Source organism: Trachemys scripta, chromosome 14 (genome assembly GCF_013100865.1).
Source record: "Trachemys scripta elegans isolate TJP31775 chromosome 14, CAS_Tse_1.0, whole genome shotgun sequence".
NCBI classification, from domain to species: Eukaryota; Metazoa; Chordata; order Testudines; family Emydidae; genus Trachemys; species Trachemys scripta.
The window spans coordinates 25,609,894-25,633,033 of NC_048311.1; the positions used below are offsets into that span (position 1 = coordinate 25,609,894).

At 45.5% G+C, this 23,140-nt stretch overlaps 1 protein-coding gene across 5 annotated transcripts; it reads right to left on the minus strand.

The window, feature by feature from the left end:
- Positions 1-392: 392 nt before the first annotated feature.
- Positions 393-18,619, minus strand: TRIM25 (tripartite motif containing 25). Of its 5 annotated transcripts, none has more exons than XM_034789711.1 (9): positions 18,487-18,619; positions 14,137-14,370; positions 13,326-13,482; positions 11,738-11,770; positions 10,987-11,070; positions 9,721-9,786; positions 8,910-8,936; positions 7,110-7,184; positions 393-5,292 (listed from the first exon to the last, which is right to left on the minus strand). In XM_034789711.1, the coding sequence occupies exons 2-9, from the start codon at positions 14,350-14,352 to the stop codon at positions 4,763-4,765; spliced, it is 1,188 nt and encodes a 395-aa protein (XP_034645602.1). In that variant the 5' UTR covers positions 14,353-14,370; positions 18,487-18,619; the 3' UTR covers positions 393-4,762. The 5 variants fall into 5 exon arrangements, with proteins under 5 accessions (XP_034645602.1, XP_034645600.1, XP_034645603.1 ...); XM_034789709.1 differs by having other exon boundaries at positions 11,738-11,773; XM_034789712.1 differs by lacking the exon at positions 11,738-11,770.
- Between the last annotated feature and the right edge of the window lie 4,521 nt (positions 18,620-23,140).

The following is a 23,140-nucleotide window of genomic DNA, read 5'->3' on the forward strand; positions in this document are numbered from 1 at the left end:
GTACTGTTTATTTGTGGACTATATAGTCCACATTTATAGGGAGCACGATCTCTGCAGTTTAAATCACTAAACAAGTTATTTCATGATAATCCAACTTTATTGAATTCACAAAACTTTCACTCAGCTGCAGAATCAAAGATCATGACAAATATTAGATTCATCGCACCATGCAGCTTGTATATCAGTCTCAACAGGATAGAACTCCCAAATACATGGCTACAGGCTTCGCTAAGGAGACAGACTATAGGTGTTATTGATGCATCACTACATAGAAGTGTTAAAAGCAAGAGCACAATAAGTATCAGATGGCTCACAGGACTGTCCTTATTACTGTAGACAATTTTAATCAAAGATGCATTCAAGAAAACTTGTTATAATTGGACACATTTTTCTTAGCAACAAGATTTTTTGTTAAATTTCACATGCAGAGAAATTGCAGGAAGAATGCTCTAGTGATTCAAACATTTTGAATATTTGTGTCCCTCCACTCATTACATTTTTGCACATTCCCTCCCCAAAATGCTTCTGGCTTTTTGGGTCACCTTTCTTCCAGACTGAATGCCTAGAAAATTAAGTCTAAACAGACTTTTCTTATGGACAGAAGTAATCCACTGGATGACTATATCCATTGTCGGTATTTAAACTGATGACAAAGATACTATTTTTATACCATTATTGGAAGAGAAAAAAACCCTACCTATGAGGTTTTAGCTGCATCATCTTGAGATTGCATTGAAAACAATTGATCAAATTTTTATTATGCTACGTCTAACGTCAACTGTTTTATAACAGATATTCCATCTAATATAGTCCAAGCATATCAAGCTAAGCACTAAACACTATAACTTAAAAGTGAACAAAACAGAATCTTGCAAATGCAGCCAATTAAGTGTTTCTCATTTGATTTGAGAACAGTATAGACATCTCAACCATGTGTCTTGCAGCTAGCCTGAAAACAGAAGTTACCAATACAACTGTCTGTCTGTCCACCCCTGCTAATCCATGACACACATCCCATAGAAATGATCCCCAAACTGTGGTTTTCATTTTTTGGATCTCTGTCAGAGCATGGACAACTAGAATTGGACTCCCACTGCTGACAGCTCTGGGCAGCACAGGGATACGCAAGTTGCTACAGCACAGCATGACCTTTTCCAAGAAGATTACTCCAGAATGGCTCTCTAATGCTTTGGTGCACTGCAGGATGGGCAGACAGGCCTAGAGAAGACCCATGCATCCAAAAGCAGGCATCCTTAGAGGGACTGTCCACAGGGAGTATTTTAAACTCTTCAGTGGGAAACAACATTCCAGCACATCAGAAAACTTGGTAGGATTCCTTATGTGAAAGGGAATCCAAAATGCCTGAATACTAGTTAACTCTTTATTGGAGAGCATGTACCTCCCAGACCACGTGTAAAACCTAGAAACACTTGTGTGGATAAAAGTTCACTGCACCTGAAATCCGTGCAGGACTTCACACAAGGAAAAGATCCCAGATCCCATAAAAATCCTAGAATTCCTCAATAGACAGTAGAACTCTTTAAGAGGGAAAGCGACCAATGAGCACCTACAATGAATACAAGGTAGGACTCTTTAAGAAAGTGTCAACTGCACATTTCGTATGGAGGAAAAATCCAAAGCTCTCCTGAGCAATACACAGGATTCATTACAGGGAATAAGACCCCAGAGCTCCTGAATATTTCAACAAGACTGCGATCACCTTAGTGAGCAGGTGGGGGAACCCAGCCCATGGAAAGCAGCGAAACCCACTTTCCAATTATTCCCCCCTTTGTGTGTTCTTGATGGGCCATACAACGTTAAGGGTCTTTTGTCCCATCAAAGCATCTTTTTCTTCTTGGCAGTCACACTGGATACCACCATAAAGTTCTGTCTTTGTCCTGTCAATTACTCAGTTTCCAACTTTGTCCAGCACTGCACTGGTTTCTTCCTCGTTGTTCACACTCATGTTGTCTATGTTCCTTCCTTGGAGGAGTTCTACGTAATCAGTGAGTTCCTGTCTCTGACCAGCTCAGCATCAGCTCCTGATCTCTACGCTATTTTAGTGCTTTTGTCCTGCATTCCAGATTGCTTTCCTGTTGAACTGGTTTTGGAAAGATCAACTAGCCCATTCTACATTTCAAGACCACAGCTAGTCCAAATAACCCCACTGTGATCCAGCGCTGAGGTCACACTAGTTCCTTAACTAAATCTCTTTTTGACCACAGGAATATTACTATATTTTTGACATCAGGTGTCTCTGAACGACTAGACAGTTGACATGCTGCTAAACATCCAGGCTGGAATGCTGTAATACTTTGCTTTGCTAAAGCACTCCAGAAACTTCAGCCCCTGTAAAATTCTGCCACCAAAACTCTTGAGTTTCCTCCTCTCTAATCCTACCGTATCTGCAGTGGCTTTGCATTGTATTTCACAGGGCATACAAAGTTCCATTATGAAGAGCTTTACCTGTCAATATATTTCGTCAATTTCAGCATCGTCACAATTCTTTATGGACTAGTCTGAGCACCGAGATCTAGCAAGGAAAGCCTCTCAATGACTCCTACTTATCAGCACAAGACATTCAGATCGCCAACCTTTAGCTGCGTCCCCTGGTTGTTTCTCCAGTTTCAGAGGGTTTTATAGTTGTGAACTACAGCAAAGGTCTTCTAGACCGCATACAATGCCTGGAAGGAGTCAAAGCAATTACTATACATGTTCCAAAGTAAACCCATGTCACAGCACGTAAAGTAAACACATTAGGAGAATAAAAAATGCATTGCCAGAAACGTATTCTCCTTCTATCATCCTTTCCAACATGTTGCTGGTTTAGAAGATTCACCAGCCTACATGCAGATTCAATGCCAAAGAGGACACATCGCTCAGAACGATGCTTCAATTTTGCACGAAGGCAGTTTTCAGAGCTCAGAATCATGGCCAAATGGCACATAGAGACTTGGTACTCAGGGAATGCCATACTTCAGAAGAGAAACTTCTCTGTCCCTGCGGTGAGTGACCACAGCATTAATGCTGTTAGACAAGCCCAAGACATATTGTTTTTCTCCACTTCTTCCCACAACCCCTCAAAATGTAAGGAGGTTTTGCAGAACTGTATAATGTAAAGAAGTAGAGCACCCGGATACATTATGTGAGATGGATGCTTCATTCCAACAGCCATAGCAAAGAGAGCCTTTAGATTAAAAAAGCCACATCTAGTTTTTTAGGTAAATTCTGTTCATTTCAAACAGGGCTGTTTTTTCTAAATGCTGGGGTTGAAAAGCACCTTGATCTCTACAGCAGGAGCCTTTTGTGGTGCTGCTCACCTTTCCAATCTTAAATACCCGCAAATGTTCAGAATTTGTGTTGTTCCATCCCATCAAATCTTTCTTTAAGACAATTCAGATACGCCAATGATAAATCAGTAACTTCTTAACCCTAGCTACTACAGAGGAATTTCTGCAGGGCTTCTTTCTGAAGACACTTGGCTTCGATACATGGTTCTTGAGTATAACACGGTCATTTGCTCGTCTCCTTTAGAAGTTTCTGGTCTTCTATTCCAATATGCTACCCCATGTTGGCTTTTACCATCCAGTGCTAAAGACTTGTATTTATTTAATTCAATCCACACCCATCGGCAATAGTGTTAGACAAACCATATGTAGGAAATATCTTCCATAGGTTTAACCATTTCTAAAGGCCTCCGATACCTGTGCAAGGCTGGTCTCTTGCCTATAGACTACTGCCTGAGCAACAGGAAATCAGACAGCAAAAAATCAATCTCTAGAACCAGTGATGGGATCGAGCAAGAGAGGGAGACAATGCTGGACTTTTTCAGAAAAAAAAAAAAATTCCTACATTCGGGACAGAATCAAACTCCCACTGACATGGGTGGTAACTGGATCTGACCCTTATGTTTAGCCCTGAAAATCATTTGATTGTGTCATATGGTCATAATTTCTCTTGTAAAAGAAGAAACTGGGTTCTTTTAAAGACTTTTGCTTGAACTATCTTTGCTAACTAGTGATTACAGGGAAAACCTCAGAGTGTTTTCATGGTCATCAGTGCTCCACCTATGGATTTAGGAATTCAGATGGGAAGAATGGGACGCACCAGCCCTCAAACTGCATGCGACAGCCAGTTAAACCTCCTGCCCAAACAGAAAGATATTGGTGCTACTTGACCCCAAGATTCAGTTGATGCATTGTTTAGCAAAAATTTGTCTCCCTCTGTAGAAAGAGGAACAGTGGAACTGTTGCCTCCTGGCGTATTTGGGATTTCTTCTTTAGTATTGCTATAAAAACCCGGTGCCTTAAATTATTTATTACAAATTTAGTAGGTTTAAAAATAGAATTCCTGTTCTGCCCTCTGTGACCTTATTTTTTTAAGTTATAAAACTGGAAATATTCACAGGTAAAATCTTTTTAGAGACTGAGAAAAGTTCTCGCTCTCCTTTACATTCATGTGCGGTAAATGCCACCTTTCTTCATCTGTGTCAAACTAGAGCACTAAATCCAGTCTGTAGATCTTGCTTTTCTAACCAGTAACTTTCCAGTACTTGCAGGACTGCAGTCTAGTGGTTTTGGATAAGCAGAGAGCCACTAGAAAAAGCCATCCAGCAAGCTAAAGCAAGAACACATGTGCTTTGAATTAAACGAGCAAGCTAGAACTACAATAGTGAATCCCGGAAAATAGTGAATCCCGGAAAGAGAGAGAGGGGGCTCGAGTAGATGTAAAACCCTGAGCAAACCGATTCAGGTGTGACAGCCTATTTCAGCTGGCAGAGCGAAAGCATAGTGCCACTGGAAAACACCCAGAAAGCAGGATACAGCGCTTCAGTGAACTGTGCTTTAAATTTGTAGATCAAGTTATGTTTCTCGCCAATACCCAGGAAAATAACGAATCCTCCCTCATAATTGAGCAGCACCCCAATCTTGGTGGCCTTGGTGTTGGGCAGACATTTTTCAAGATCATTATGCCAGGCTGAAATTTTCGAATTAAACCACTCAATGCACCAGGAGCTGCTGTTCCGCCCCAGGCGGCTGTCCGCCCCTTGCCTGTCCATGCTCCCGTAGCAGATGCCGATGCCGCAGAAGTTGTTCCGTTGCAATTCCACTTCCCAGTAGTGGATGCCCCTCTTGAAGCACTGGAAGCCCAGCACTTGGGAACAGTAGGTGAAGCGCTGAGGGTGGGGGCTATACTTCTGGGGTATTTCAGAGACCGACATCTTGGTGTTTCTGTCTGATAACAGCACTTTGTTATGAGCGGTGTTGAAATCCAGCGTGATTTTAACAGCATCTATGGAGAAATACATCGATACATTATAAATACTAAAGCAAGGTGTGTGTGTGTGTGTGTGTGTGTGTGTGTGTGTGTGTGTGTGTGTGTGTACACGTACAAAGAGCGGGGGAGCGAAGGGACGGAACAGTTACTGGCCCTATTGCTTACTCTCCAAAACACCAGTAGCTTCCCCTTTTCTGTATGGCAGCTAGTGACACAAAACACACTTTTCCCTCCGGGTCGGGGTAGGGAGGACAAGAATGGCCACCGCAGTGCGGCCAGGCTGGGAAGGAGAGGAAAGATAGCAGTTTGAGATTTGAACGAACACACACACACACACACACCCCCACACCCACCCACCCCTCAGTGCTCTCTGGCTACACGATCCCCTAACCCAGACACAGAGTTACACACAGTCTGATCACAGCCACATGTAACGGGAAAGAGCTAGTGATGTGTTAACGAATAAGGACAGATTAAAAACACAACCCATCCCACCAAACCATGCATCCTCAAGATCATTATACACACACCCCCGACAGATCACCATACGAAGCGCGGCCTCCAGGGAATTAACCCGACAGCCGCTACTCTTTGGCTCCGATCCAGCAGAACTGGTGCACAGAAAGGGGGAAGCGTGGGCGTTGAGCAAGATGCCTGTAGTCAGGGTCAGTACGTGGGAACGGGATGAAGGCAGCGCCTGCTGATCCACCACTCCGCAGCGCCAACAGGCATTCCTCCAGCAGGCTGGGGGGCCAGGCCAGGACCCGTGGAGGCTCCTGTAGCCCTGAGGCAATGGCCGTGGTTGTGGAGTGGCTCGACTGCTGCTCTGTGGCCTGGGTGATTTCGGGGTGGCGGAGGAGAGTGGAAGGATCCCTTCTCGCTGTATCCCAAGGGAACTGACAGCACAGCCCCGGTACTCTGGCAGCGGAGGGGTTATTGATGTGGCACTTAAAGGCATATGCCATCATCAACCTACACCCCTGCCTGGAGGCGGCCACCCCTCCCAAGACAGAGCTCTGCAACATGGCATGAGAACCCCAGGCCATACCCCACAAGTGTAGTGCCAAAGGGCAAGCCAGGCAATGACACACGTGCAACATAACAAGCATTCCACAATGCCGCCGACATGGCGTAGCTGTAGGCGGATCACCAGGGTTCTAACGGTTAGCGTGAGCAGAGAGTAGTGGAAGGGAGAGAACCTCACACTGTGGGTCTTGAAACCAATCCGCAACTCTTAGGGGTCAGCAAGAGACCTTTCTGGGGTGGGGGAAATGATCCCTTATCTGCCCACTGTGGGCTTTCTTCTGAAGCATCTGGTGCCGGCCATTGCCGCAGACAAGATACTGAACTAGATAGGCCATGGGTCCGATCCCACCATTGCAATTACTATCTTCCAGTCTGAAGTCTCCCTTCTTTTAGGAGCCCAACTCTCATTTTTAAAAATGCCTTCGGAGCCTAAATGCCATTCATGTTCAATGAACCCCACCTGCGGAGTTGAATTTTTATACCATATCCCAGCAAACTCATTTGGAACAGTGATTCCAAGCCAGCAGGGCAATAAGTGAGTGAACCTCAAAATTAGTGTCACACTTATGCTAGCAGTGAATTTGACCTACTCTGGCAACAGGTCCAGTAGTTTAGTAGTTAACGGCCTTACCCTTTTTCTAGTAACTCCCCTCATATATATCAGTTAACCGGCAATTTCAGTACATTAATAAAGCCATAGCGATGCAAAGATCCAGAAAGAAGTGAGTCACATAATACCACTGAAGTCTAATGTGATCATAATAAGAATCAGTCATTTTTAAAACGTAATACATCAGGTTACTTACACTCCAGGAGCTCCTCTCTCGATTTCGTTAAAAAGCTTTCAAGAGATGTTGCGCCTGGATTCGCAGTGTTTGGTGCTGAATTTATGGAAGAAAAAGAAACAATGGCATGTCACTTAATTTGTCATTGGGGAACACGCAAAGTTCATGCAGTTTCCTTACATGTAATCCAATAATGTCCTAAAGCTAAATCTATGAATCTCAGATTAATAGATCAGGCCATAGAAAACCAGAACCCCTCTGCACATGGGACAGCCTGGAGAAATTCCAGTGGTTGTATTAAAGAGCATATTACTAGAGTGAGTTCTGTTAGCCACAGAACAGGTACAACATGGAACTTGCCAGCCAGGCATCCCCTGTTGTCCCACCAACAGTCATTACCCTTTTCTGCAGGGACCAGCTCAAGAGGGAAAAGGCAAACTGCAGGCTGAGTTTACATTCTCTGGCGTCTCTGTAGAGCCATCCCATGGTGGTAGCTGTGATGAGGGTTCTGGGTGTGGACTGCTCACTAACTTATTTCACACAGGCCACTACTGACCTTGGCCCGATTTGAAACTGAGACAGGTTAAGCGGCTCCACATCTTATTGCCAAGTCCCCTAAGTCACCCAGTTCCCCATCTTATACTTTTAGCTATTCTTCCTCGAAGCGTTCAGCAAGTCATGCGTGAGGGGGGACTTGCAACCTGACTCAGCTAGTCATCCTGGGCCCAATCCTGCAGGTGCACAGCACCTCCCGCAAAGCCCTCAGTGCCCTCGACACCCATTACAGAAATCAGGATGGAGGACACTTTTCCCCTTGCAGGAACAGGAAATACAGGTGTAAGTCTGGGGGGGAAGTTTTGCCAGGGACTTTGATGCCACTGGCTCAGCCATTTCCTACTCCTGCTGGAATTCTGCACCACTGCACACTGCAGAATTAGCGCAGAACTAATGTTCCCTGCAGAATTTTATTTTTTTTCCCCCATGCAGAATTTGTGATTTCTACCAAAATGCTCCCGCTGTCAGCCCCAGGTGCGGCTGGAGCTCCTGAGGCCTGGGGAGGGTGAAGAACTCTAAGGAGCAGAGGTGAGGCTGGGGGCTGAAGTGAGGAGGGTGGGGCCTGATGGGGCGAGGGACTGTATTGATGGTAGGTTCTGAGCAGATGGGGAGAGGGCTGGGAGGGTCGATGGGGTTGGGGGGGCTGAACTGATAGGGTGGTGATGATGGGGGCTGGAGGACTGAACCGAGGGAGGGCTGAATTGTGGGGGGTTGATTATATTGTGTTATTTTGACAAAATATTCAGAATTTTAAAATATGCGCAGAATTTTTTGGCACAGAATTCCCTCAGGTGTAACTTCCTCTCAGCTTTGCCAAATGCAGCCCGAGGCTGCCCTGTCTCACCCCTGCATTTCCATTCCAGAGCCTCTATTGACCCAAGCTTGACAATTATGTAATGTGAGCTGCACGTGGAAGATACATCAGTGGGGGTCTTGGATCCTCCCTAGTGGCCCATCCACAGAAGAGGTTAATGACTCTTCTACGGATGCCAGTTAGAGGACTGGGTCCTTGGACTCAAGCACTAGAGACTAGGCTTTCAGTGAGGGAGGCCAGGGGTCCAGTCTCCACAGAGGACCATCCTCACGCACAATTTTGCGAGCTAAATTGACACAGCCGGACACCTCTCTCCTGAAGAGACACGAGGAGCTTAGCGCTCATTCCCACTTGCCTCCAGCACACTGAAGTCAGCCATCCTCCACTTTGCATTTTAAGTAGTACGTTTGGGGGTTTTTTGGAGTAAAAGTCTCTTGAAGTTCTGAACTTACCAGATTTGGCAGGTTTTCTTTTATCCCCTGAAAAAGTAAAGGTCTCGGTTACTCAGTGTAAGGCCGGATGTATTAACATTTAAAAACAAACATCCATTGACACAGAAGGACAACGCTGCAGCTGGTATAGCTCTGCTGAAGCCAACGGAATTACTGCAGTTAACAGCAGCTGAAGTGCAGGCACATTGCAGTCCAATGCAGATTTTTCCATGCTGGAAATTAAATATTACGCATACACACCCACAGAGCGTACGTGATTGCTCACTTCTCCAACAGGCTGAAGTATACGCTACCAGTCAGTTCAGCTCTGACAATATAGGGCCTGATTCTGCACATGCTCTAGGCACAGAACTCCCATTGAAACCAACGGAAGATCTACCCGTCAAGCGCTTGCAGGGTCGAGCCAGTGGTTTTTAAACCACTAATGTACAGCTAACATAAGACCTGTGCAACATTGCTTGTGTCTACCTCCAAGATAGCTAGTTGCTATACGTTTGTTTTACCCTCTTCAAGAGCTCTAGCTACAGATTAACAGCTCTATATTATACATAGGTCATTTCTTCGCAAGGTGATTGTTTTTAAGCCAATGGAATGGAGGAGACCTTGTCAAATCAGACTGAAAAAGTCAAGGTAAGAAACATCAGTCCAAAAGCGCTTGCGTAGGGCACTTTATCTATGGGTCCCAATGCAAGGTACCAAGAATCTCATCTGCCTTCCCACCCCTCCTTGGCTTCAGCACCTGGCAGGATTGGGCCCCAGGAGCATAAACATAACCGAGATGAACAAGAACAATGAACAATCCATCACTCACTGGTGTCTGCATCCTCACTCAACTCCGGCTGAGGCTTCTGAGGGGCTTTACCTATTTTTGCAGCTTCTTGTGAAGGGAGAAGACAGAACATGAGCAGCTTATAAAGCAGGACGCATCACATGCAACAACAGTCAAGGAACAGACATTTACAGCCAGCTTAATGGAGACTTTGGTCCCTTGCACTGTTACTGTGGACTAACTGGACGAGCAGGCAGAGACCTGAAAGGCCTAGGAGAGTCTTGCTTAGCCTTTCCACCTGCACTGACACACACAGCAGTGCCTGAACCACAGACCAGTGGGCCACCATACCATGGGCAATTTGCCTGGTTAGCCCTCACGAGGCACTCGACCTTGCGAGGTGCCAGGTGTTCTCAGATCCCATTGGGTTTGCACCTTGCATCATCTGGACACAGAAAAGCAGCATAGAGGCCCAGGATATGATCTTGCCATCAATCCACAACCTTCAGGCGTTTCACATGTATATGTAGGTGTCTCCAGCAATAGGCAGAGTTGTAATTATTTCAAGTCCCTATCAGTAACACACCACACGCACTAAATTCTTGGGCTATGCAAATTACATACCAAGAATGTTCTCTCCAAGGGCACACCCCTGCAGATGTCACCTGCCATTCCCATACCAAAGCGATGTTAGAGGAATACCATCCACTTGAACGCTGTAAAACTAACTCACTTGACTTTTCGAAAGCACACCCTTTGGTTAAGGGCTCCTCAAGTTATTCATTTTGACTTGTAAAACATTTCCAATTTTCTGCCGGCTCCCTTGCAGAAATTTAGGGGGGAAGGGGAGCCTTTTGCGTGGGTGAAGGCACAACAAACCAACCCTGCTTGGGCCCGCCTTTCAGTGCGCATGCCTGCCTTTTGCAGCAGCCGTTACAGGTACATGCCCTCTGGTGGAGCCTAAAAGAGCAGGGGTGTGAACTTCCCAGTTCTGGGCTCTGCCCTGTTGGGAGGGATGTCATCATGCAAGAGACAAGATACACAACCATCAGCCACATGCACTGTACAGCTGACATCACTGGGTATACAATCTAACCAAACTCAGGGCTGGGGGAATAATTTCCCTGAGCTTTCAGTTCTCGTCGTCTTGGAGAAGCTTGCTCTTGTTTCAAACAGAGATGTGATTTTCAAGTTGACAGTGCCCCTTAGTAGTCATCTATTTGCTCTCGCAGATACTGCTGCATTGACTGCTAGAGGAAACAATGAATGAGCAGCATTTGGGTTTTGATGGCCACCCTGTTAACTTACGTGATCCAGCAGCTTTTCTTCCAGATGCCGAGAGTTTATTTGAAGGGTTTATTTGAAAAGCCTTAGGTTTCCACTGTAGATTTGCTGCAATGAAATCACACGTGCCATATTTTAGAGCTGTATTGTTATAACAAGGTACAATGAGAGGAAGCATAGTCTTGGGGTTAAAGTATCTGGCTGGGAGTCAGGAGATCTCTGCCCACATCTGTGGGAGAGTTGGGAATTCAACTAAAGCCCCACTCCTACAAACACTTTTGCTCAGCTTAATGGGGCTAAGTTCATCTTTCTGCATCTGTAAAATAGGGTACTAGTAGTTTCTATCTGTCTTAGAGTTTTATGCTGCCAGACATCACTGTAAGGTCTCAGAACCTGGCAACAGGAAAGGCACTAGTGGACGTCATAGAGTCTCTAGCGCTTTACGCCTTTTTTCTCTATTACAATATAAGCTCTTCACAGCAAGGACTCTCTCTCATTGCATGCACCGCACCTAACACAATGCAGCCCCAGTCCACTGTAATACTGATGAACAACAAGGCATACGTTTATAAAGATAAGCTCATTACAATGTTGTCTTCCTACATCTGACACAAGGTACAACAAAAAAAAGCTTGGTCTTGCCAGAGAGTCAGGTACAGTGATCAGTACCAGTACTTCGTATCTGTTTTTATTAAAACATTTAAAAACAGCCGAGAAAGGAGTGAAAAAAAGATAGAAGCAAGGAAGAAAGGAGGACAGGGCGTGGTGAACTTACTCTTCTCTTCCACACTTGGTCTGGACTGTCCGCCTGCTGTTATGGATATTTGTATCAGTAAGTACAACTGTTTCAGATATATATTAATCTTTATTAGCGCCCTTACAAGCCCACTAGCTTTTGTGAAGCAACAAAAGACTTGGCTCTGGACATGATGAAGATAGAGTGGCCTCTTCAAACGCTTTGTAAACAAGCCAGATCCCCCTCCACTTTCCAACACCGTGCACAGGCCTTGTCTACACTGGAGAAGTACATCAGTTTAAACTACATGGATTTAAAAAAATATTTACTTGAAATGGCACAAACCCTTAAAACAGGCACTTAAACCCAGTTTAAGCATTTTATTGTAGAGGTTTGGACCATTTCAACGAGATGGATTTTTAGTTATAAAGAAGTCCACCAGTTTCCCACAGTGGGCTTTAATTCAAAAATCACTCCCATTCTGAGCTTTGTCTTTATCCTTAGGCATTTAGCTGACCCATGCAGCTAGACTGTACTTACAAACAAAAGTCTGATCCCACAAACACTTACTCCCTCTAGATTTTTATTTTTTTTCTCCTTCTGAGTGACTGTCAGCCTTTTATATGCCTGAACGTGAAGCTAAAGAGCCATGCCTAGACCGGCTCTCAAGGTGAGTCAGCAGAATAACTCTGCACCTCTACAAAGAGGGTATAAAACCTGACACCCTGTCACACTTCAAGAATGTACTTAATTACAGATAAAAAATACAGCCCAACACTTTTGATTTGATAAGAGGGATATCTGTCCCATTCAGCAGGTCTGCCCTGCAGACACGGAGCCAATAAACTAGAAAGCTTAATGGGGATAACCCACTCTTCGATCAGTGCTATAAAATTCACTAACATTTATTTCACATTCACCATTTTACTCTTGGCTCCATGATTTCCACCCAGCCCTACTTCCCCAGTCTAAGATCATGTATCAAACAACCAACTTCCTGCTCTCTACAACATGATTCTACACACAGAGGAGTACGGAAGGAAAACAACATTCTGTGCTAAGGCTGCAATAGTGGAACAGATGAGGGAAAGCCCAACGTGCTAGGAACACAGATAAACCCGCCTACAGATAGACAGGAAAAGTGTCATTCCATTTCTTTCCACATTCTCTTGGTGAATTTCTCCTCATAGGTCAAGATACAAGACTAATTTCTTTATTTATCACATTCTACTTCTTGATGATAATATAGCTTTCTATGAGAGTTCTGTCAAAGGAAAAAACAGTGGGAAAGTATCAAGACACTTATAAGTTTATCCAAATGTAAATAAAGCGTACCACTGTTTAGTCCTGTTGACAAGCTTTAAATAAAAAACACACCTACATCAGTTCTCGTTCCTAAACATCCTGAGTATTTAACTTGTAGCATTTTTATTTTGAGATGGAGGGTTTCATTACTTTACAAAACAGCTCAATTGACCAACAGTTTTAAAACATCCATATACAAAATTGTAACAAGCCAGAAGAGTCTGCCTCTGAATATTTTAAATTTAAAGAAGTTATACTATTTGATCTCAAAACAATAAAACAGAGGCCTGCAGTGGTAATTCTCTCTGAAATGATATCGTACCTTCCACTTTCTTCTCCTGAGGTTGATTCACCGTTCGTTTCACTATTTCTTTAAGGGAAAAGGCACCTTGATAAATGGTGTGTATCAAGTTTTGGTCCAGATCAATTCTGGGGATGAAAACTTCTTTGGTTGAAGTGTGTCGCAATTTCGCTGCATTCTGTAATAAGATATGGAAGAGCTCATGAAGCCAGGGATAAGTCACTGAATAGAAAAATTTGAGTCTGGAATGTTATAACCGGCTTAAATTATTTTGCTTCTCCATTATTTCTTGTGTGGGTTGATTTATTGGGGGGGGGGGGAGGGAGGTTCTATTCAAACACTGATCATTCACGGCAAAATTCAGTAAAAAGTAGCGTACGTGGATTATTTTTTCCACATGATATCTGAAAACTGAGGAAAAGCTATTGTAGATGGGTCACAGCAGTGAACTTAAGTTACACCATGACTACTTCTCTGGTTAACTGACCCTGCCAGGAGGGGGCAACTGTGGCTAAAGGCTGTGAGAAAAGAAAGAAATTGGAGGATAATTTGCCTATAAAAAAAAGGGAGAAAACAATTATGCAGACAACAATAATTCTAACCAGTGATTCAGTGGGCAAATCATATCACTGCCTAGAGTACTCTCAGGACAGTTAACTCAAAGGACTAATTTCCATGCCTTTTATAAAGCCAAATCACATAGCAATTATTAATATAATCTTTATAGAAAATCTCTTTTTATGTACTGTTAACGGATTGATAAAAAGTCTTAGAGCAGGGCTCCTCCGAAGTCTCTTTCTGAGCTCAAACAAAGTCGGACATCAGAACTCACCTTTAAAAATGTAATATCATCATCTTCAGTCAGTGCCATTTCAATCTGGTCCCTGATGACCTGAATTTCATTTTTCTTCTTTCCCAGGACGTTATGGACATAATCAAACTTATCACAGACTCGCTTTTCCTCTTCTTCAACCTTCTTCATTGCCTGGTTTTCTTCTTCTTCTATTAAAGCTTTAATTTCCAAGAACTCACTTCTGAGCAAATCCATCTTTCGGGCAGCTGTCTCCTAAATCACCAACATATTGACATTGGTTTCAAAGCGGCGACTTGTGGGGTAAGGCCTTTAGTGAACTATCTCTGCCTGCATTCCATTTCCCCACAGCAGTCCCCTAAAAGGCCTTATCCTTTCCCCCCACATCAATGGCAAATCTCCTATTCACTTCAAAGGGAGCAGAAACAGAGCCCATCCCCACCCTCGCCCCCAAAAATCAGTCACTCAGTGTTAGGCATGAAACAAGGCAGGTTGTGCCATCTTGTGGTTAGACTGGAGAACTGCAAATCAAGACTTCAAGGGGAAGTCAAAACACCTCTTTTGATAAGGATTATAACAGGTCAGCAACCTGCGGCACGCGAGCCAATTTTTACTGGCACGTTGCTGCCAGCTGGGGTCCCAGCCACTGCCCCCGCTCAGCCCGCTGCTAGCCTGGGTGAACGGAACCCCCGGCCGGCAGCGGCTGAGCAGGGCTGGCAGCCAGGACCCCGGCTGGCAGGAGCCGGCGGACGGAACCCCAGACCGGCAGTGGGCTGAGCCTCTTAGCCCACCGCCTGTCTGTGGTTCTGTCCGCCGGTGTAGTGTATTAAATTTCTCCCCGTAGGGATGTGCTACTTGCGGAGCACCAGGACTGGCAGCCGTAAGTAGTACACCGTAAGTAGCACATTCCTATGGGGGAAAATTTAATACACTACATCCGTGTACAGAAGGCTGTGCCTCCCCAAACAACCCGCCCCCTATCCGCCACCCCCCACTTCCCACCTCCAGACTGCCCCCCCCCCCCCCCCCCCCCCCCCCACCCCCCCCCCCCCCCGCTCCTTGTCTCCTGACCACCCCCTCCTGGGACCCCCCCCCATCCGCCCCCCAGCTACCTGTCCCCTGTCTCCCCCGACCCCTATCCACACCCCTGACAGGCCCGCCGGGAATCTCACGCCTATCCAACCACCCCTGTTCCCTACCCCTTTACCATGCCATTCAGAGCATCAGGCAGCCGTAAGTAGCACATTCCTATGGGGAGCAATTTAATACACTACACCCAGCCCCACTCAGCCCGCTGATGGTCTGGAATTCTCAAAATAAGTTCTTGTACCCCTTAATCAAAAATTACACTACAATTAGCTTAAAAACTTTGTATGTATATTACAGTAATCATTAAAAAAATTTATAATGTTAATAAATAGATTTGATGAAACAAAGTAGTTGTACTTATGTGCCTGTGCTTAATTTGTGTTTTCGAAGATTTACAGTCTAAAAAAATCTCGTATGTCTCGCAGCCCCAGAAAGGGCATCTCGCACATTCAGGGGGTGCAGGCACACCAGGTTAAGAACCACTGCACTAAACTAATAAGATCTGCATTTTAATTTAATTTTAAATGAAGCTTCTTAAACATTTTAAAAACCTTGTTTACTTTACATACAATAATAGTTTAGTTATACAATATAGACTTATAGAAAGAGACTTTCTAAAAACATTAAAATGTATTACTGGCACGCAAAACCTTAAATCAGAGTGAATAAATGAAGACTCGGCACCCCACTTCTGAAAGGTTGCTGACCTCTGGATTATAACAACTCCTGTCTCACAGGGGTTTTGTGAGGCATCATTAACTAACGTCTGCAAATCACTTCCAGATCCCCCAAGACAGACTGGCCCGATGGGGGTGCAAAGTTATTATTCGGAAGGGATGAGCTGAATGTGCTGTCTCTGACCCAGCAAGGTATTCACATGTAATAGCCCACTGGTCATCAGCATGGATTGAATTTGGGACCTCTGGATCTAACAGCGTGAGCGTCTATTGCCTGAGCTAAGAGCAGATGCATTAGCTTGGAGGCAGTAGCAGACTCAGATCTCTATATGTGGTCCAGCTATTAGAGGGCAACAAAGGCCCATATTGAGTTAAAACAGGTTACACCTCCTCTCCCCTGACTCCAGCTGGGTGAAGTTCAGCCCTAGCATCAGAAGCCCACAGAAATTCAGCTCCCCACGACATCCAAGTCAACAGCACGAGCATCCACGTCACCATTTCAGTTATGCGCTCCCATGAGATTACATGGGCACGCACACCCTCAGCAAGTCCCCTGCTCCTTTGTACAGCAGAGGTGGCAGTATCAGGCAGTCAGCACATCTCACAGAAGCGCCACATTCAGAGGGCAGTGCCATGCACATGCCTGCTTACTGGCAGAGGGGAGAGAAAGGCGGAGGAGTTTAAACAGTCTCCAGTCAGCTCGTCAGTGAGATTGCACAAAGCGAGCTCTCACCCCAAGGAGTGCCAGCTGGTTACCCTCACTTTCCCCAAGAGGGATTAATTATGGGGTGAATGTGGTTCTTTGTCCCCTTGTAGTGCCTCGTCTGCAATAAAGAGAGACAACATGCCTGGTCCCTTAGCTAGCGTCTGTAGCAATCTAAGGTAAACCAAATTAAGGCCACTCTCAATTCTGAAGAATGTCCACACACGGGTTTAATGCAGTTTAACTAATCCACTTTTAATTCACACCTTTAGTTAATCTGGATTAGTTCTCCTGAGTGTCCCCATGCAGACACGCCCAGAATGACATGCCAAACATCACAGAAAAGAGTCTGGAGGTGGAGCATGGAACTGAACCCCGGTCTTCCAAATCCCAGGGTAGGACCCTAACCACTGGACTATCCTCCCTCTTTAGGGAGCAGCTCCCACTGACTTCGGTGGGCTTGGACCAGTTCTTATTCCTTTAGCGCAAGCTGTACAAGCTCATGCTTTTCAGTGGGTTTTAACTCCACCGTTAGTACCAAACGGGGATTACGATATAACCATAGACCATTCTTAGTCAGATGATTACAATGCCTTCTGTACACATCCTGTCAAAATACTACTCATATGGGTATATGACTAGGGTGACCAGATGTGTCTATTTTATAGGAACAGTTGATATTTGGGGCTTTTTCTTATATAGGCACCTATTACCCCCCACCCAGTCCCGATTTTTCACACTTGCTGTCTGGTCACCCTATATGTGACAGAATGTATCCCATGTCCACACCATTGTAATTGTTTTTGTACCAGACATGTCTTGTAAAGAATCAAATCACTTGAAAAAAAACTCATAAGTTTGCTGGTCAACATTTTCCTGATAAAATGTGTGTGGCAACACTGTCTGCGAAGTTATAAGACTTCCCTGTATGATGTTATTAATACATGTTCCAAACCACAGCCCTACCAAACAAAATTTGGCAAACAGGTCTGTCCTAAAAAAAGTAATGTGTGCTCTGCTTAATTGGCATTTAAGCAGTAACCAGAGTCATGAAGCAGGAAGGGGAGACAAAGGAAGTTCAGACAGGTGGGAAAAAACCAGCAGGGAATATTCTTCCATATAGACTGTCTCCTGACTGAGACTATAAAAAGGAGGAACAAACACCCCAACCCCTCCCCCTGCATTCATTCAATGCATGTGAACAATGAAGTAAGTAGCCGATGGACTGCTGAAAGCATGTCGTGAGAAAACTTCACTTTGAATTTAACATAGTTTGTTAAATTAGGCACCAGTTGCATTTTTCTCTTTATTTTTCTTGCAACCATTTCTGACTTTGATGCCTCATTACTTGTACTCACTTGAAGTCTCTCTTTATAGTTAATACACTTGTTTTATCTAATCGAGTGTGTTTAAATTGAAGTGTGCGGGAAACTCCATTGGGGTGTCAACTGTGTGCATATTATTTCTATTACAGACATAAAAGACTGTATACAAGTTGTACTGTCAAGGAGAGGGTTGGGCAGCACAGAACATACAGCTCTGGGGTCGCCCTGCAGTACAAGGCTGATGAGAGCCAGCCAGAACGTAACCCAAGCAAGGCTGGCAGGCTGCAGTTACACACAGACATTCAGGGTGTGGCTTGCATGCTGGAAGGCTGTTTGTGAGTATCCCAGGTGAGAGCTCCTTCAGCAAGGTATCATAAGGTACCCAAGGTTGCAGGGCAGGGGTGACACAGCTGCTCATTAGTCTGGATTGTACCCCAATACATCCCAGGGTGTTTGCTTAAACGTCATTCTTATCGGAGTATTACAGGATCCACATACAAGAAGCCAGGATCCCAGTGGCTAGCATAACCCCAACAGCAGAACAAGAGCCATTTTTAAACAAGGGCTATCCACTTACACTGGCTTGTCTTTGCAGCACCTTCACTTCGTCCAGCGCCAGAGAAGCTTTTTCGCTCTGATTATACAGCTCTGTCAGTCTGTTCTTCAGCTGTGACTGCAAAACAGATCAGACCCCAAATTAAAAGCATAGATACTGCACCTCTTCCCAATAGGCACCATATAAATAGTGAAAAGCAAATTAAAAGGTTAGTGATAAAGGCCGATTAAAACTAACAGGATTTTTTTTTTTTTTTTTAAATCCAATGTTCCTTAACTGTACAAACAAAGAATCTCTGTACACGGCTGGGATGGTGAGCAAGCATGACTGATGCAGCGCCATGTTTTCCGAGTCGTGATGCACACGCAGTCCTGTATCAATAACACGAGTCCACCAGTGCTCCTATCACAGCACCTCTGTCAGAACACACTTATCACAGCAGCCTTCCTGGCTCTTGTGGGTTTAAGACTGAACCGTAACATAATTTTAATCCAACCCCACCCTAAATAGGTACCCCAGATCCAAAAAATAGGCCTTCACATTTGGCCTACCCAGCGTTCTATTATCTTGGCTCAGTTTCTCCCCGGTGTGTTGCTAAGAAGCCCTGCCCGACCGTGTTTAGGTTCTACTTCGTACACACAGAACAATACAGTTTAGGCAGGATGAGAAAGGTTTGTTATATGACTTTAATACGTCTCACTAACGGTTCAAATTGAGCCACCTGGGGGAGCATATTTGGTTTCACCATCAGATTTCCCAACCAGAGTGTGCTTCTTCTACCTCCACCACCCAGCCTGTGCAGAAGACTTTTCAGCTGAAGTTCTTAAAAGGCTGAAGAAAAAGGAGGCAAGCGTCATTCTCCTCATTTTACAGAGAGTAAATCTGAGCAACAAAGGTGAAGTGACATGCCCAAGAATAGAACCCAGGTTGTGCTGACTTCCACTCCAGTGCCCCACTGGGCCACAGCATCACACTAGCTATGCCTGGGAGTCACAGAGGTATTTGTGCATAAACATGTTTGTGGCCAGAACCTAAACTGCAGAGCTTACAGATTTCACATGGAAATCAACGGAAGTCTTAAGAACAAAAGCTTGTAAGACTTGATAAGGCATGTGATTCCTCCACTCCCCACACTTTCATCCCTCTTAAAAACCCCTTGCAAAGGCCTCTTTCCTGGAATACTACATACAGATTCTGCCACTTGAAGAATATTTAGGAACCATCGCTGTGACACTCAAAGCACCCACTCCCTTTTAAGTCACAGGCAGTGGAAGGTGCTCAGGCCCTTGATCTAGGCCTGAATAGCTCTAGTGGCTGTAGATCTGAAGAATTAAGAGCTCACCCTTGGCACAAGTGTTTCATAATTCACTGGACTGCTGCCAACGGGTTCAAAAGCTGCAGATGTGCATCTGTGGTCAGAACAGAGTCCATAGACACCCCTCCCCCAGCCTCTCTGTTCAGGCTGACTCTGGGGCCCACTAAGATCCCCACAAGGCTCTCTGCATGATGCAAGAGTTTGCCTGCAAGGATCTGATTGCAGATCCACGGCCTTAGTACACACAGTCCGACAGAGACTAGAACGGTGATAAAAACAATGGAACTTCACCACCCTGCTGTGTCCCCATGCTGTGACAAAGGCTAAGCCCCCCTGGGTGTCAGCAAGGTCTGCAATAGCTGCCCCAAAACAATGAAACATGAACCTGAAAGCTGTTGTAAGGCCCAAGCATTCAGTCCTACGCCAGCAAATCTCATGCTGACATCAGAGAGGCTTTAGTTAGGTAAGATTGCAGGACCAGAGGCCTAGGGCCTGCCCTCATGTCCACTGAAATACCTGGGAAACCCTTCCATTGGTTTCAGTGGGCATCAGGGCGAAGTTTCCAATCCTGCAAACACATTTACAACTGTGTGTAGTGCTTACTACAATGGGCCCACCCCTTTGATGTCAGTGACTAAAGTCTGAGAGAGCTTATAGGGGCCCAGGATTTCACCCTAGAGATTTTAAAGAGTAGGTGAACTGGTTTGCTGGACATGTAATAGCTGTGATAGTTTGGGGTATTGACTTGTTTCTATTTGTATTGACTTGTATTGTACTTGTTGATATTGACTTGATTTATAGCGGACAATGTGGAAAGAAACTTTTGTTTATCTTTCCCTTCTTTCCTCTGAAAAAGAATTTAAAGAAAATTACAAAGACGGCTGTCACTCTGAAAGATATTCCCCCCAAGAAAGGGTCAGAGTGGCTACCCAACTCGTACATGCAACAACAGCAGCAAGGACAGACTAGCTGCTCTGGAGACGGGGGTCTGATTTAGCCATTAAAGAACATTCCCCCATTGCAACCACTTCTCTTACCTATTCATGCCTTTGGCCTCTCCCCCAGACAGTCCAACGCCAGTACTAATTCATGCTAAGTCTGCGGGTGATGTTATAAAATGGGCAACCTAGGAATGTGCCTGAGACCACCAACTGATTGCACGCAGCTCACATCTGGCTTCCTCCTGCCCTTTCCCTCTCCCCCTCCAAAAAAACAGGCCCTTATTACAACTCAGAAAGAGTCACTAGTCTTGGCTAAAAAATATTAACATAGCTCCCTATAAGCCTGGGGTCAGACTGTCTACCCTGGGCATCTTTGGCACTAGAGAATATCAGACTGGGACCTCCTGTGCTAGGTTCTAAAGCAGCACTATGTTTTAGTGCTGCTAAACATAGGGGGGGAGGGGAGAGAGAGAGAGGCCTTAATGATCCACACTTAGATTACTACCCAGCTGATTCATGCACAGAAAACTCCCTCTGTGCCCAAATGGCTCCAAAATCTGGATTGTATCCTGGTATGTCATAGAATGTTCTCTTAAAAGAGGAAGAGAAAAAGATTTCACAGGCAGTGGAACTGAACTTCAGAGTCTGTCTTTTTGTTATAAAGTAATCTGGTCTATGGTCCCGATGGCCCTTTTGGGGCCCGCAATTCCCTAACTACCTCCCCAAACTGCTGCTCCTAAGGCCGCCTCAGCAATAACAGGGGCAGCTGTCCATGATCTTGGGAAGGGTGCACGGGGCATCTTCTAAGACAGGGGGTCTCAGCCTTCTTCTTTCTGAGGCCCCTCAACATGCTATAAAAACTCCACAGCCCACCTGTGCCACAACTGTTTTTCTGCATATAAAAGCCAGGGTGGCATTAGGGGGTAGCAAGTAGGGCAAGTGCCTAGGGCCCCACGCCACAGGGGGCCCCACGAAGCTAAGCTGCTCAGGCTTCAAACTTCAGCTCCCAGTGACGGGGCACGAGGCCGTGGGTTTCTGCCCCACACTGCAGGGCTTCGACTTTCCACCCTGGGCCCCAGCGAGTCTAACACCTGCTCTGCTTGGTGGCCCCCCCGAACCCTGCTCGTGGCCCCCCCAGGGGGCCCCAGACCCCGGCTGAGAACTGCTGTTCTAAGACAATGTTTCTCAACGACTGGACTGTGGCCTGGCGTCCGTCCCTGAGATCTCCCTATCACAGTTTAGGAAGGCAGCAAACCGGTCCCTGCTATCAAACAGGCTGAGAGACATTGTAGAGCAGTGGTCACCGACTGGTCGATCCTAGAGGATCTTCCAGTCGATCGCGATCTCCGGCAGTGTAGCGTGGCTGCTGCTAAGGCAGGCTCCCTGCCTGCCCCGCCCCACACCGCTCCCAGAAGCGGCCAGCACAGCCCCATGGCCCTGGGGGGCAGGGGTCTCCCTCCGCGTGCTGTTCCTGCCTGCAAACACCCCACTCCTCCCGCAGCTCCCAGGAATGGGGAGCCACCGGGGCCAATGGGAGCTGCAGGGGCGGTGCTTACAGGAAGGGGCAAAATGCAGAGCCTCGTGCCTTCCCCCCGGGGGCATGTTGGCCCCCTCCAGGTGCAGCGTGGGGCCCTGCGGGGCAGGCAGGGAGCCTGCCTTAGCCATGCTGCGCCGCCAACCGGGAGCCACCCAAGGTAAGTGCTGCCTGGCGGGAGGCTGCACCCCAATCCCCAGCCCCCTCCCGGAGCCAGCACCCCGTGCCCTCTCCTGCACCCCAATCCCCAGCCCTGAGCCCCCTCCCAGAGCCAGCACCCCACGCCNGGTGGGGGGGCAGATATTTGACTTGCTAGTCAACAGAATACTACTCCCAAGCGAGCAGAATTTTGTAAACTTGGAATACTTTGATTTACATTGGTCAATTTTAGAGAGATGCAAGCAAACTGCAGATGTAGAAAAAATGAAATCTTAAACTATAATAATCCAAGGTGTTTAACGTATAGATATTACATGTTACCTCAGTAGCTGTCAAAATAAAACCATAATAGGACTTCGTACAAACTCTGCCTTCACTTAACTGAAATTCAGTCTATTCGAACAACATTGTTTCATATCAACTGACTTGATTTGTGCTTGTTGAGGGATTTGGTGGACTATAAAAACTACTTTTATAGTCATGAAATATTCTGTAATACTGCCACCCAGTGGCCAAATACAATTAGTAAATGTGTATCTTCAAAAACCTAAGTACTTACTCTTCAATTTTTATTCATGATACATTGTGTGCCCCATTCAGCTGTAGAATGGGGAATATGGATCTTGGGTCTGTTGCACAAAATGCATATTAAATGTCAGGACTACTCTGTTAGCGGAGGACAGTTCTGCTATAAGATATTGCAAAATGTTTTCATTTAAATAAATT